Genomic DNA, 13,888 nt, shown 5'->3' on the forward strand with positions numbered 1-13,888 from the left:
ACTCTTTGTCACTGTATGAACTGGGGGGCCAAACCCTCCACCCCCATCAATAACTGCTGAGCTGGAGCACAGGGTGGCATCACTGCTCTGGCTAGCAGCTGTTCTGAGGACAGAGATGGCAACAGCGCCCCACACAGGTTGGTAAGGGTGGCTCCCATGGCACCACTGCCCAAGATTGCTCTGGAGAATATGGGCAGTGGGCCCGTAAAGCAACTGAGTCAAACATGGAGGCAACGTCCAGTGAGAGACGGAGCCCTGCTGCTCAGTATCTAATGCCAGCCACAGCAAAATGGGGATCCCTGCTCCACACAGAGCCCTCGCTCTGGCAGGTTACCAACGGGCAGACAGACTCTTACCAAATACAGGTCAGCTAGACTCAGCCACTGGGCAACACAGCTCTGCGTGGAAACTTAGAGAGCTCAGGGCCAGCCTTTCAAGCGCTCAGGACTTGCTGTGCTGAGCTGTTTGGAAAATGTGGGCCACCGAGAGAAGAGACGGTGCAGCCTACGTGACAGAGGAGGGATCAGAGCCAAGAGAGGTTTATGCTCCCACTCTCCAAAGTACCAAGCGGCCTGAGAGGAGAGAGAGAGAGAGACTCCTTTACTGAGACTTCCGTTAGAGACCATGGCAGGAAAGCAATGCAGGAGAGAGGGCATGGCTAGCTGCAGATATGACAGCCTGCTCTCACACCACGAACGGATGCTGGGTTCAAGCCCCAACGATTCCTATGAAGCCTCGTCTAGGGCAGACACTTAACTTGTTGTCTCAGTCCCTGACAGCTCCTCAGTGTTTTCTCTGGGAAGTGCTGGCAATGCCCGTGCAGCTCATTGTGCCAATAAAGATTTTTTTGGCCTGAGCTGAATTGCAGCGGTGGGAGTGGATTTGCACTGAGACAAAAGCCTGAGGTGCCCATCTGGGACATGGTGCCAGTGTGAGCCGGAAGCCAGAGGATATCAGCTTCGAACTCAGCAAACAACACTGCCACTCCGAGGGGGAAGGAGACTGCATGACTCCCGCTGCCAGGGTTGCCAACTTTCTAATTACAGAGAACCGAACACAATTGCCCCACCCACTGCCCTGCCCCTTCCCTGAGGCCCCACCCCTTCCCCGCCCATCCCCTGCTCACTCCATTCCCCCTCCCTCCATCGCTTGCTCTTCCCCAACATTGCTCACTTGCTTATTTCACTGCAAGGCCCAAACAGGCATATTTATTGTTTTGACAGATGTATTATGCTAATTTCAGGTTTTATTTGTTACACGACGCTAGAGCTGGCAGCAAAATAGTCAAAAAGGGTGATTTTTTTTAAATGAAATTTCACAAAGGATTTCACGATTCTTTTCCTCCCCTTCCCAGTTTTCGTAACCAGCTCCATGGTTTTGGTTGACTAAATTATTGTAATTTTACGTGTGGAATTAGAACCACACATTATCACAGCTGCACTGGGTTCATTAAAGGCCCACTCCTGAAGCCCAAATCCAAATCCACAGAGCACAACCACAGAAATGCACACCTGTCCAGATACCTGTACATATAAATCTGTAGAAACTGACTCCTACATCTACATGCAGATACACACGTGTATTCATGTGTACACCTCTAACATGCACTAACACATATACATCCACATTATTTATTATTACAATTGTTGTTTAGTGTCTAGAGACCCCAACTAAGATCAGGGCTCCAGGGTGGTAGATGCTGGACATACACATAAAAAGAGAGAGTCTGCAACAAAGAGTTTATAATGTAGCTAGACAAAGGTGGGGAGAAATGTATGATACATTGGCTCTTCTGCAATTCTTAGTCAACAACACTCACTTTTAAAGAAATAATACATTTCTTTTAGAGTTCCCTTTTCTTTTAAAAACTTGTTATGAAACGAATACACACATTTTATGTCATCAATTTTTTTGTGCGCAAGCCAGCAAAAGAAATAAAAGTCAAAGAGTTAGGCTGCAAATTTTATTCACACAGGTATACACACATGCGGCAATACACGCACCTCCCTACACAAAGACACACAGCCTCTTACACACATACAGTACATACATGCACACACTTGCCTACACAGAGACACCCAGCCAGGAATGGAGGTGGGTGGGCTGGAGGGGAAAAAATGGGGTGGGGGTGGAGGGGAGAGGATGGGGAGGGAAAGAGGCCAAGGACAAGAGCAGGGTGGGGGTGAGAGGGGGCAGTGAAGGAGAGAGGAGGGGTTGTGGGGGCGTATGTGGGGTGGATGGGGATGCAGGGGGAGGCAGAAGGCTACAGGTGCATGAGGATGTGTGGGGCACAGGGATGTTTAGGGACATAATGGGAGTGCAGCAGTGTATGGAGGTGAATGGGGTGCAGGGGGGGTGAGGGACATGGGGTGGTGGCTCTGGGATGTGGAGAGGATGGGTGGGAGAGCGCTGTAAGGGGTACAGGGCTGGGATGGGTAGGTGTGGGGGGCAGGATGGGATGAGACGGATGCAGTGAGGGGTATGGGGATTTGGGGGGGTTAGGACGGGGAGGGATGCAGTAGGGGGGATTGGAGTGTGGGGCGGTTGGGACAGGGAGGGATGCAGTGATGGGGAGTAGGGGTGCAGCACTGGGAGACTGGGATACATACCTCCAACTCCTGGGTGCCAGAGATGGGGCGACAGACCGTGGTTCACCACAGGACACGTGCCGCAGCTCGAGCCCAGCCACAGGAAGAGCCTGAGGAGGAGAAGAGGGCCCGCAGCAGCGGGAGAGGTGCCTGCTAGGTGCGCTAGTTTGTCCCCTGCCCTGCTCCGGCCAATGGGAGCTGTGCCTGCAGGCCGGGGGCGGGAAGCATGCGGACCCCCCTGGCCACCCCTAAGCCTAGGAGCCGGACATGCCGGCTGCTTCCTGGGAGCCGTGTGCTGTGGCAGCTAGCAGGGAGCCTGCCAGCCCCTCTGCACAGCACTGCCAACCAGACAATCAACAGTCTGGTCAATGGTGCTGACTGGAGCTGCCAGGATCCCTTTTCGACCAGGTTTTCTGGTCAAAAACCGGACACCCAGTCACCCTACCTGCTAGCACCATCACAACGTACAGTTACATGCCACCCAAGCACGCAACACAGGACCCAATGGGCACCGTGCGTCCATCCCATGCTGCCCCCATTTGTCCTTCAGTCATCCATCAGGGGCCGCCTTCCCTTTGGGCTCATGCTGATTCTCCTGTGCAGGCTCACCAGGGTCACACACCCAGGCTGTTCTCTGGACCGGTTCCCCAGCCCAGAGCTGGCTCACCGCTACAGATAGGTGGGAGAGGGTTTTCCCCACCCAAAAACATTTCTGAGATTTCAAAAAATGCTGGTGTCCTAAATCAGGGCAAAAAGTCACAATCTCAAAAATTTTCACAATCAAAAAATAAAAATAATAAGTTGGGATCGGGTCAGTGAGTGCATTTTATTTTGATTTCATCGTTTCTAATTTTTTTAAAACATTTTTCCTACAAATTATCTGAAAATTTCTCAATGAAAAGTCGCTTTGAACCAAAAAATGGAACTTTTAGTTTTGAAAATATCAAAATGGGACCTTTCAATGCCTTTGAAACTTTTTTCCCCCCAGAAACTGTTTGAAACGGGAAATGGATCGACCACCAACCCTTCCCCATGAAATGTTTTGGCTCTGACACATCGGCATCATCCGACACAAGAACATTTCACTGAAGAATTCCCAACCAGCACTAGCCTCAGCCTGCTTTGCACCTGCCATGGCTCTCCCCACCCCACTGCTGCCCCAGATACACTCTTCCTCCCAACAGAGCCTGCCCCAGGGAACCGGGGCAGGATTTCATACCATCTCCCTACCTTATCAGAACTCTGGGGGGGAGGCCAGTTTCTCCTATTTGTTCATCCCCCAGCCAGTCAGAGTCCAAGGGGCACAGCTAGTTTTCACAGCGCTACGGCTGTTCTGTGAAGTGGGATTTCACACCTCTGCAGTACCACGTCACACCTCCACATGGTTCCAGCTCCAAACCCCCTGGGGCTTGGGCCCATCCACAGTGCCTTGACAAACACACAGGCACACGGAGAGTCCAGAGTCGCTCTGAACTGACAATGCCAGAGAGGGCTCTTGATTGAATCCCATCGCTCCCTTTCCCCAGGCAGCGTGGAGCAAACACAGGGCTCTGCCTGGTGGTTTTCACATTGCCTGGGCGTAGGCACCTTCCCCTTTCTCCCTAAAGCACTGCCCTGTGCTATCCAGGGCCGCTCTCCTACTGCACGGAGCCTCCAAACCGTGATCCCGACCCCTGCCTCTTCCCGCTGGCGTCCCTGCCGCCCACCCAAACACGTGCGGCTCGATGAGATTGCCTCCAAATTACCAGCCCTGGCCTCCAGCCTGCCTTTCCATGGGCTTTTCTGATTGCGGGACCTTGCCAGCCTGACAGCTTCATTACAGGGGACCTTCAGCGCCGGCTTAGTCGAGGAAGTGATTTAGAACCAAATTACGTCTAGATTTCCCCCTACTCCCCGCCTCGCTGCTTGATGCAATAATAACACCAAAGAGGCCCTCCGAGCAATGCGTGTCCTGGACACAGCCGAGAAGCATTAGTCTGTAAAGAAATCATTCTAGATGCATATAAGAGCCAGGCGTGTGGGGACAAGATCCTGTTAACTGTCATTAGTGCCTGTGATTGACTATCCTGGCTAGAGGGAACTAGCAAATGTCCCCTTCCTATCCATGGAGGGTTTGCGCACACACCTCCCCTCCCCACTCAGCTGCTGAGTGTTTCTACATTGGATGGACCCCCCACATCTGCCTCCCCAGGAGATGAGGGAGGCTGCAGAGGGAAAGGGTGATTATCTACCCCTCCCCACTGAGAGGGCACCAACAGCAGGGTAGGAGGGGGAACTGGGCGATCCACCAGCATCTTCACTCCGCTACTATGGGATGAAAGAATGAGGGAATCATCCACATACGCCCTTCATGGGGACAACAGGAAGTGGCAATTGGGACGGGGAGCCTAAAAATCAAACCCCAAATGTTTGGAAAACCAGGCCCAGTTCTGAAGCTCTGACTCAGTTTCTCCTCAGGCCCTACTTAGGCCAACCTCCCCCTGGCATCAGTGGGAGCTGGCAGTCTCCTGAGCGAGAAACAGGAACCAATTGGACAGCCACCATGAGATTGGAGCTCACTGCCTGGGCAACAGCGAAGCCCAATCTAAGGCGCTGACCTCCATAACCCCCATCAGAGGTAGAGAGCACTCAGCACCTCCAGGAGTGGCTCAGCACTTTGCAGGATTGAGCCCTCAGCCTAGAGGGTCACACGTGGTTCCCAGGGCCTCAGTCGGGTCTCTCTCAGAGAATCCGCGTGGTTCTCAACCTGCCAAGGCCCAGAGGATATGCAGACACACAGCCATACAGGGAATGAAGCTGAGCCTGTTACCAAGCAGGTTTCCCTAGTCAGTTCAGCAATTGGGAGTGCACAGGAAGGATTTCATTTACAGTCAGAAAACACGGGAGGACAGCCAGGGCCCTAGGTAGAATGATGGTGGACAGGCCTGGAACTGAGAGGCCAGGAATGCCTGCAGAAAGCCCCTGTGCAGCCTGTATGCTAAGGAGCAGTGAGAAGCAGCCACAGGGAAAGAACAGAAAGAGAGAAACTGCCTGTTTCCATCTGACATATCTATCCACCTTGGAATCCCCATCTGGAGAACAGGCAACAACAAACGGGAATTTGCACTGGCTACTTTATGCAAATCTGACCTTTCTGTACCTGCCAGCTACAGAGACTTTATTTACTACCCCACCACCTGGCTAAATTGGAAGAGGCAGCCAATCAAAACAGAGTGCTGAGCAGGGCAAAGGGCCACAGCTCCCGACTGTAATTCCAGAGAGCGTGACAGCTTTAACCTGGCAGGGAACAAGTACTGACTATATTCAAATGAACCGACAAGTAAGTATTTGGGGGGCCACTGCTCTCTAATAGATGGGCTCAGAACAGCTCAGCTATGTGTCCTAGCCCTGTTATGGTTCACAGGGAAGGGGGATGCTCCATTAGCTCAAGTACGAGGAGTGATTCCTTTCAGGGCAGGTGGTTCTGCATTCAGTCTCCTTTATCAGCATCAGCAGAGTGACAACTGTCCCAGTTGTGTGTGGGTTTATCACTAAGGATAGAACAATAGTGCACATGCACGCACACACCACCAAATGTTATCCAATTCATCTCCTCATGCACCAATCTAGTGAGTGACCCCAGGAGACCCATGTAGCATGGTGGGCTCCTACCATCCTAGAATGAGCAGGCCAATCTTACTGCATCCTCAATAAATACCTTGTGCATGGGGCCCACAGACTATGTCCAAGCTTTCCAAAGGGGTCCGCACCTCCATTCGAACCTTTTAGGGGTCCGCAAAGGAAAAAAGGTTGAAAACCACCGTGCTAGATGCAAGGGTTCTCAAACTGGGGGTCGTGTCCCCTTAGGGGGTGGCAAGGTTATTACGTGGGGGGTCGGGAGCTGTCAGCCTCCACCCCCAAACCCCACTTCACCTCCAGCATTTATAATAGTGTTAAATATTAAAAAAGTGTGTTTTTAATTTATAAGGGGGGGGATCACATTCAGAGGCTTGCTGTGTGAAAGGGGTCACCAGTACAAGAGTTGGAGAACCACTTGCTAGAGCATTGGGTCAGCCCTGACAAAGAAAAATGTTCCCCTTAGCAGCACGGTTTGTACTGGCTTTCTCCCCATCCCGCATATTTCCCACCATCATTAGCATCAGGGCTAGGGTTGCCAACTTTCTAATTGCACAAAACGGAACACCAGGCTCTGCCCCACCCCCTGCCCTGCCCGAGCATTCCAGTCAAAAACCTGCCGCCTGGCAACCCTACTCCCTACACACAGACACACAGTCTCTTACACACGCACACACCCCCAAATACATGTAAGACATGCATGGACACACTTGCCTACAGAGACACTTTTTCATACACTTTCTCGGGGCCCTACAGGGGAAGCGACACAGGAGTCCCGATAGTCTCGTTCTGCTCCCCTCCCCTCCAGCAGCCCCATTCCCAGCCCTCGGAGACGGGGATACACACCTCAGACTCCTGGGTGCCGGCGATGGGGCGACAGACCGCGGGGTCGCCGCCGGGCACACGCCGCAGCTGGAGCCCAGCCACAGGAGGAGCATGAGGAGGAGAAGAGGGCCGGCAGCAGGGGGAGAGGCGCACGCCAGGACCCCTCAACCGCCAGCTGCTGAGCATGCACGAGTCACGTTAGTCCGTCCCCTGCCCTGACCCGGCCAAGGGGAGCTGCGCCTGCAGGCAGAGGGCGGGGGAAGCACGCGGACCCCCCTGGCTGCCCCTTAGCCTAAGAGCCGGACATGCCGGCTGCTTCCCAGGAGCTGCGCGGCGCAGAGGCTAGCAGGGAGCCTGCCAGCCCCGCTGCGCAACACCGCAAACTGGACTTTCAACGGCCCGGTCAGCAGTGCTGACCGGAGCCGCCAGGATCCCCTTTCGACTGGGTGTTCCAGCCGAAAACCGGACACCTGACAATCCTAATCAGAGCAGCTTCACCACTACATGCAAAAGTGGTAGCACTAGGCCTGAATTTTCAAGCATGACTAGTGATTTGCAGTGATTTGTCCCCAGCCCACCAAGGACCCACTGCCACGCCTGTCGCCCAGCATCTCTTTGTCAGGCAGTTTTATCTCTCAAACCTAGGCAAACCCCCCCCCCACCCCAACAATTCCTCAGCCCACCCTGGGGTATAGATCCCCTTCACCTCTCTCAATTCCAGCTGCTTCAGGGCCTATGGCAGGATTCTCTTCCTGGAGACTCTTCTCCTCTAGCAGGTTCCCAGTGCCTCCTCTCACAGGGAACTTCCTGCTGCTCATGCTCCCCAGCTTGTAGCCTGTCTCCCTATTCCCAGGGAGCCAGAACAAGAGCCCCAAGTCTGCTTTCTCTGCTCTTTTCCTGACTGACCCTCAAGCCAGGCTCCTCTCTAGGGCCAAAGTGCTCTTTCTTACAGCCCAACTGAGGGCAGTGCCACCCACTCACAGGGGCCCTGCTGAAGACACAATAAAGAGGCCTGGTTTCCAGAGGGTGGGTGCCTCAGCACTTCCTGGAAATCAGGCCCCTTTAAGGTTTCTCTGGCTGGGCCCCCAAAATCACTGGTTATATTTGAAAGTCTTGGCCTTAGTGTAGCCAAGGCCCGAGTAGCCTCTGGTGTTTTTACCACTGTGGTTTTCAGCCCTGCTCTAGGTGAGGCTAAGCATCACCAGTATTGCCAGCCCCGCAGCATTCCAAAATCTTTGATTCGGGCCTGAACAATCACGTGATTGGCTTAAAAATCTTGAGTTTTTTTAAAATAATATATTTTGGGCTCTTTTCCTTTATTCTCTGGTTTCTCAGCCTTTAGGCTGCACTTGGGTCACATTTCCAAGCTAGTGGGTTGGACATTTATTTTTTTCTTTTAAATAAAAGCGGAGCTTTTCACTTAATCACAGGACTCCAAGCCCTGGGGATTTAAGAATAACATCAAATATTGCAAAACTCGTGAAAAAATCATGACAGCTGGCCATGCTTCAACTTGGTGGCAAAAACACAGGTTTCTCTGGCAGCCCTTTCCACTCTCCCCCTCCCATAGTTGGAACTGGGTAGCAACAGATGTGAAAATGAAGAGGAGAAAATGTCCACTGCAGACATAGCTAACTAGTTCCCAACGCTGCTTCCCACAACACACCGGTTTCCTTTGGAGCCTTTCAGCCCGTCCTAGCCTTGCTTAGCTTGCAAGATCTGACAAGATGACAGCCTGAGGGGATCTGGCTGCAGGGAATGCTGGAGGCCGCTCTTCTGAACCCAGCATGCCCTCATTGCTCCTGCCCTAACTAGCCAGCTGGCTGCTGTTATGCAGGAAGAGAAAAGAGAAGGGACAAAGGAAAAAGAAAGGCTCCCCATTGAATAGAGAGGTGAGAAACTTAGAGTAGTTTTAAAGCAGTTAGGAAAGTTAAGAGCTGAAACTGACCAGAAGTCATGGAGGGGAAGGTACATGAACTTTTAAAGACTTAGGTTGAGATTATCAAAGCTGTTGAGGCAACCTGGGTGCTCATTTTCCATTCACTTTAATGGGAATTTGGCATCAAAGCAGTTCTGAAACCCTTGGCCTCAAGGCCTTGATTCTCCTCTTACTGACTCCCAGTTTACTCCAGCATAACCCCACTGCCTTTCCCTGGTGCTGGCGAGAGGAGAATCTAGCCCTTGATTCTTTTTGATCAGACTTAAAAAAAAAAAGGTATCTGCTAAAACAATAATTATTCCCTTTATAAAGGTGAGCCTGGCAAGCAATGAGTTTTCAGCTTTTAACACCAAGGGACCAAGGGAAGGAACAGAAGCAAGTTCCAAACAGACTCCAGCCCTGGAGGGGCAGACTTTCTGTTCTCCAACCAGGCAGTTCACCAAGGTCTTGTCTAAACACAAACACTGAACTGCTTTAATCACACTGGCTTAGTTCTGTCAGGCCAACCCCTAGAACGGACACAGTCGTACCAGGACAACAGTGCTTATAGCAGTATTGCTATTCCAAGAAGGAAAGGGGACTACGCTGTATTGGTACAAAGGCGCAGTTACACCAGTATAACTGTGTCCACACCAGAGGTTGAATTTAACTATTTCAATAGGAAATCACACCCTATCTGACATAGTTAAATCTGGGCAAAATCTGAGTGTAGACCTGGCCTAACTTTTCCCCAGCCATCTAAAGGCAGCCGGTCAGCTCTCTGCAGATGCATTGTAAGTAGCTCCAAAGAAGGAAGACCAGGAAAGGGTGATAGAAATGTCTGAGTGATGCTGCCTGCCCGACAGGTCTCAGCACATCCTCCTCCCAACCTTGACTTTCCTCAGTCCTGCTGAGCTTGCAAGGTAACACTCATGCATTTTCACTCCCCCCTGCTAAGATTTTGCTCTGAGGTTGCCCCTTTGCCTGCAGGATGCCATCAGCTGATATGGCTGGGATCTCCATCTGAAACACTAAACCCGGTTGTGTGGAAGAGCAGCTCTATTATCCCTGTTTTACAGATGGGGAAACTGAGGCACCAAGAGGCTAAGTGATTTGCCCCAGGAGTCTGTGGCAGAACAGGGAATTGAACCCACATCTCTGGCTAGCACCCTAACCATTGGACCAGATGTCCTATTTTAGGGGCTTTTGGTGCAGCTCCAACACTTGTGGCTTTCCAACCAGACTGGTGAGACACCATTGCTGACACTGCCCCAGCTAAGGGCCAGGTTGCAAACAACACTGGAAAAACACCTGGGATGACTGTTGCAGGGTGTCATAAGCTCACGGTGCTCCAAACAGCAGTCGTTTGCCATGCTTTTTTGTTTAGTATAGACAGGGCCTAGGGCCCTGCATAGTCACTGCAAAGTCAGCTGTGTAGGTGCCTTTCCCCTAGCTTACCTGGGTCTCTGCAGGACCAGTTAGGAGCTCAAGAGGGCCATGCCTACCTCAGAGGATCGGACATCGTATCTGTCTCCTATGTGGCTGTTCCGTCACCAGACAATGACACACAATACAGGGTATCACAGGATGGGACCTGCAGCCCCACAGTGGGGCAGGAGCTGATTGCACTCTGGGAGCTCTTGGCCTGTTTTTTGTGAGGCTACCCAACTGGCACAGTTCCCTGGGCTTGCCAAGCCCTGGTGCCCAACTCCAGGAGCCCTCTCTCTGCTTGCCGCTAGTCATGGAGCAGTGGGGGGAGAGATTTCCCTCTCCAGCAGACGGGCCCACACTAGACAACAGTTTCCGTCGCTTCCAACGCCCACAAGCTGCTTGCGATGAGAAGGCTCAGAGCCTCCGCACTGCTAATCTACAGAGTGCTCAAGAGGCAAAGAAAGAAATAAGTGGACGGTAATCAATGGCAGTAGTTAGTTTCAATAGGTTCCTTAATCAATACAATTTATAGCAGAGATAGCTCCAAACACTAAGGCAGGGAAGCCCAGCATCGAGTGTTTATAACGTTTCTTTTTGTTTATTTCTCCTCCTTTTCTTCCTTTGGCAGTATCCCATAGAGAACTAATTTGTCCAGGGACATAACAAGCTCATGCTTCATTCACGGACATCTTACAAATGTCCTGTAAATTGAATTACCTCTTTGGGCCATTCTCTGGAATAGACACATGGCCAGGTCCCAGTGGAATGGATCAGAGATTTACAAAGTAATTTAATTTCTCTGTGTTATTGGATTTAAACTGACAATAAACAACTGGAAAGCAAACCAAAAAAAAGAGAGAGAGAGAGAGAGAGAATGGAGGTGGCTGCTGTAACAAAGACCTTTCATCATTAACTGGTCCCCTAACATGCTGCTTCTGGAGTGGGGAGAACTGGCTTGTGTTTAAAGCACAGATCTAAGAGCTTGGAGATCGGGGTTTATTTCCTGGCTTTGTTACAAACTTCCTGTGTGATCTTTTGTGCCTCAGTTTATCCACTGGTAAAACAGGGATAAAATAATAATACTCCCTACCTCCCTGGGAGATTAATTTGCACACAGCACTGAGATCCTCAGGTAGGAGGCACTATGGAAGACAAAGTGTTCATCAGAAATGTTCCAGATGGTGGCGTGAAGTAGACCCATAGTAACCCATGCAGCTATGGGTGGCAAGTCATGACTGGATACAGCATAGAGGAAGACTTGAGGGCTCTCTGATGAATCCAAACGTAGGCAATGTACTATTCAGGTCTAATAACTTCCGAGAAAGCCATCCCAAAGTCACACCAGCCAGCCTACCCCTCCTCTTGCTGCTATCTCTAGCCACTGACTTTTCAACTAGCATGATAAACAGAGCCCTGAGACAGTGGATTTGAAGGTCAGATTGACTAGGACAGCTCCAGGAGCAATAGTAAGGGCTTTCCAATGCATCTGCTCAGACAGATCAGGAGCCAGGAATCCAGTGAACAGGTGGCTGATGTCTTCTCGAGGCCCTGCCACACATTGCAAAACAAAGAGCTGTGGAATCGCGGAGCCGGGGAAAGAGCAGGTGTGCACGTTGAATCCCCTATCTGCAGCCCATTAGATTGTCAAGGGCTCCTTCAGCACGTCTGCTTCCATCTTGCTTGCTGATCGTCTGGAAACAGAAGCCTTCTCCCTTCTCAACATCATCTCTTTCCTAACGTGACCCACCTGGAAAAGCGCCAGCATTCATTCAGTGATGGGGGTGGGGAGCCTGCTTGGATCGAGCAGCCCCCCCTGCCCCAAACCATCACCCCAAATTCAAAGACAAACCAGACTTCCTTCTTTGAGGTGAAAAAAATAACTAGGAAGGGTGAAAGGTTTTGTTTTAAGTGACATGTCGTTATTAGAGTATTTTTACTCTTCTTTGTTGCATCTGGAATGGGAAGTGCCCAGATACCAGAGCCAATCAGAAAATGAAAAGAAAAAAAAACCTACATGAAACATTTCTAAATTGTTTCTGCTTTGCAGGGTTCAAGGCAAAGCTATCTTTAATTTTTTCCACAGTGTTTTGCAAAACCCTTATCAACATTTTTCGTTTACCAAACACCAAGTTTTGCAGGAAACAAGCAACCAAAAACTTGCTTTAACCTGAAAAGCCTAGGTTTGGGTAAATGCAAATGTCAATCACCATTCCAAATATCGATGCAGGGAATGGGGTTGATAAAAAGTCATGAAGAAAGAAACGTTTCTAAAAAGAGTTAACAATTTTCAGGAAAATTTTGTTTTATGTTTTTTTAAAAGGCCTCTTTTCCGTGGAGAAAAAAATCTTTTCAACCAGATTTACAGGAAACCATGAGAAAAGGGGCTTGGGGGAAAGGCAAACCCCAAGAGAAAGCCTGTTCTGTGAGCCATCTCCAGGCCCATTCTGCTGACCCAAGAGATTCAGACGAGCATCTAACCTTCTAGATGCTCATCCAGGCTCAACGTCAAGCCTATTGCTCTTCACTCATCATTTACCATATAATAAGCGGAGCTTGAGAAAAAATACCCTGGGATTCATGCAGATTTTACTGGGGAATCCAAAACAGGGATGTGAGATTCCAGGATTTCCGGAGCCCATTATCATTTGCATAGATCTCTTTGGCTGATTAACAAACAGGATGGAGACAACCTCAAGACAGCTGCATTCCCCATTCTTCCAGCAAAGAGGTATTGTGGTGGCCAGTGAAGACAGGTCAGCTGCCCCCATCATCCTCTGGTGGAGGACAAGCAACCTCAACCTTCGCCCCATGAAAATCACGGTTGCAACAGCTTCCTCTTGCTCATCAGTAAGAGACTTGCTTGCGGGATTATTTCCTTTGGGGAGGAGGACAGGTTCTGAAGGAGTGACTTCTCCCAGGGAAGAGAAACTTCAAGAGTAGCATTGGGAGGATAGGAAGAATAGTCCCAGAAGGAACACTGGCTATCAGACACCCAACCTTGAAAGCTTCCCTCGCTTCAGTGCTGGTCCGCTGCATGGGGGTGTTCTTCACCCAAGGAGTGGCTGCAGGGTGGGTATCTCAGCAAAGAGAACACACCAGAGGGATGCTGGGTCCCATTCTGGATTTGTCTGTGTTGTAACACCAGAGCGGTGCTGCCAGCAGAAACCCCTGTAGCACTGCCTGCTCCAGACATTGAACCAAGAAGACAAGCTCCTTCTTTTAAGACATTTTAACCCAATGAATTATTCATCATAAATGATTTTGAGACTAGGCGACTCTCTGTGTCACCACCTGATTAGATGTTCCATAAAAAGAAATGGCAGCAATTTATCGCTTTTCTCTTCCAGGGTGGGCTGCGGAGGGGGACGACACGGACAAATACACCGCCACCAAGCTGGAGTTATGAATCATCCCTCTCAGCTGTCAGACCACAGCCAGTGACACTTTTACTGATTTGCAATTTAGTGCTTCCCACCGGGAGCTGCAAGGAGAGGGCCTCAGGTTACTCTTT

The 13,888-nt window shown here is 50.6% G+C and overlaps 1 protein-coding gene across 3 annotated transcripts in view; it reads right to left on the bottom strand.

Annotated features, from left to right (window-relative positions):
* Window positions 1-13,888, bottom strand: part of UBIAD1 (UbiA prenyltransferase domain containing 1) — a 100,885-nt gene that overhangs the window by 14,033 nt on the left and 72,964 nt on the right. Inside the window, exon 4 of one of the 3 annotated variants that reach the window (XM_043531674.1) lies at window positions 2,610-2,698. The exons of the other annotated variants lie outside the window; for them this stretch is intronic. Coding sequence (XP_043387609.1) covers window positions 2,652-2,698 — 47 coding nt within the window. The 3' untranslated portion in view covers window positions 2,610-2,651. The remainder of the gene's footprint in view (window positions 1-2,609; window positions 2,699-13,888) is intronic. 3 annotated transcript variants of the gene reach the window in all.

This window comes from Chelonia mydas, chromosome 18 (genome assembly GCF_015237465.2).
Source record: "Chelonia mydas isolate rCheMyd1 chromosome 18, rCheMyd1.pri.v2, whole genome shotgun sequence".
In the NCBI taxonomy this organism is placed as follows: Eukaryota; Metazoa; Chordata; order Testudines; family Cheloniidae; genus Chelonia; species Chelonia mydas.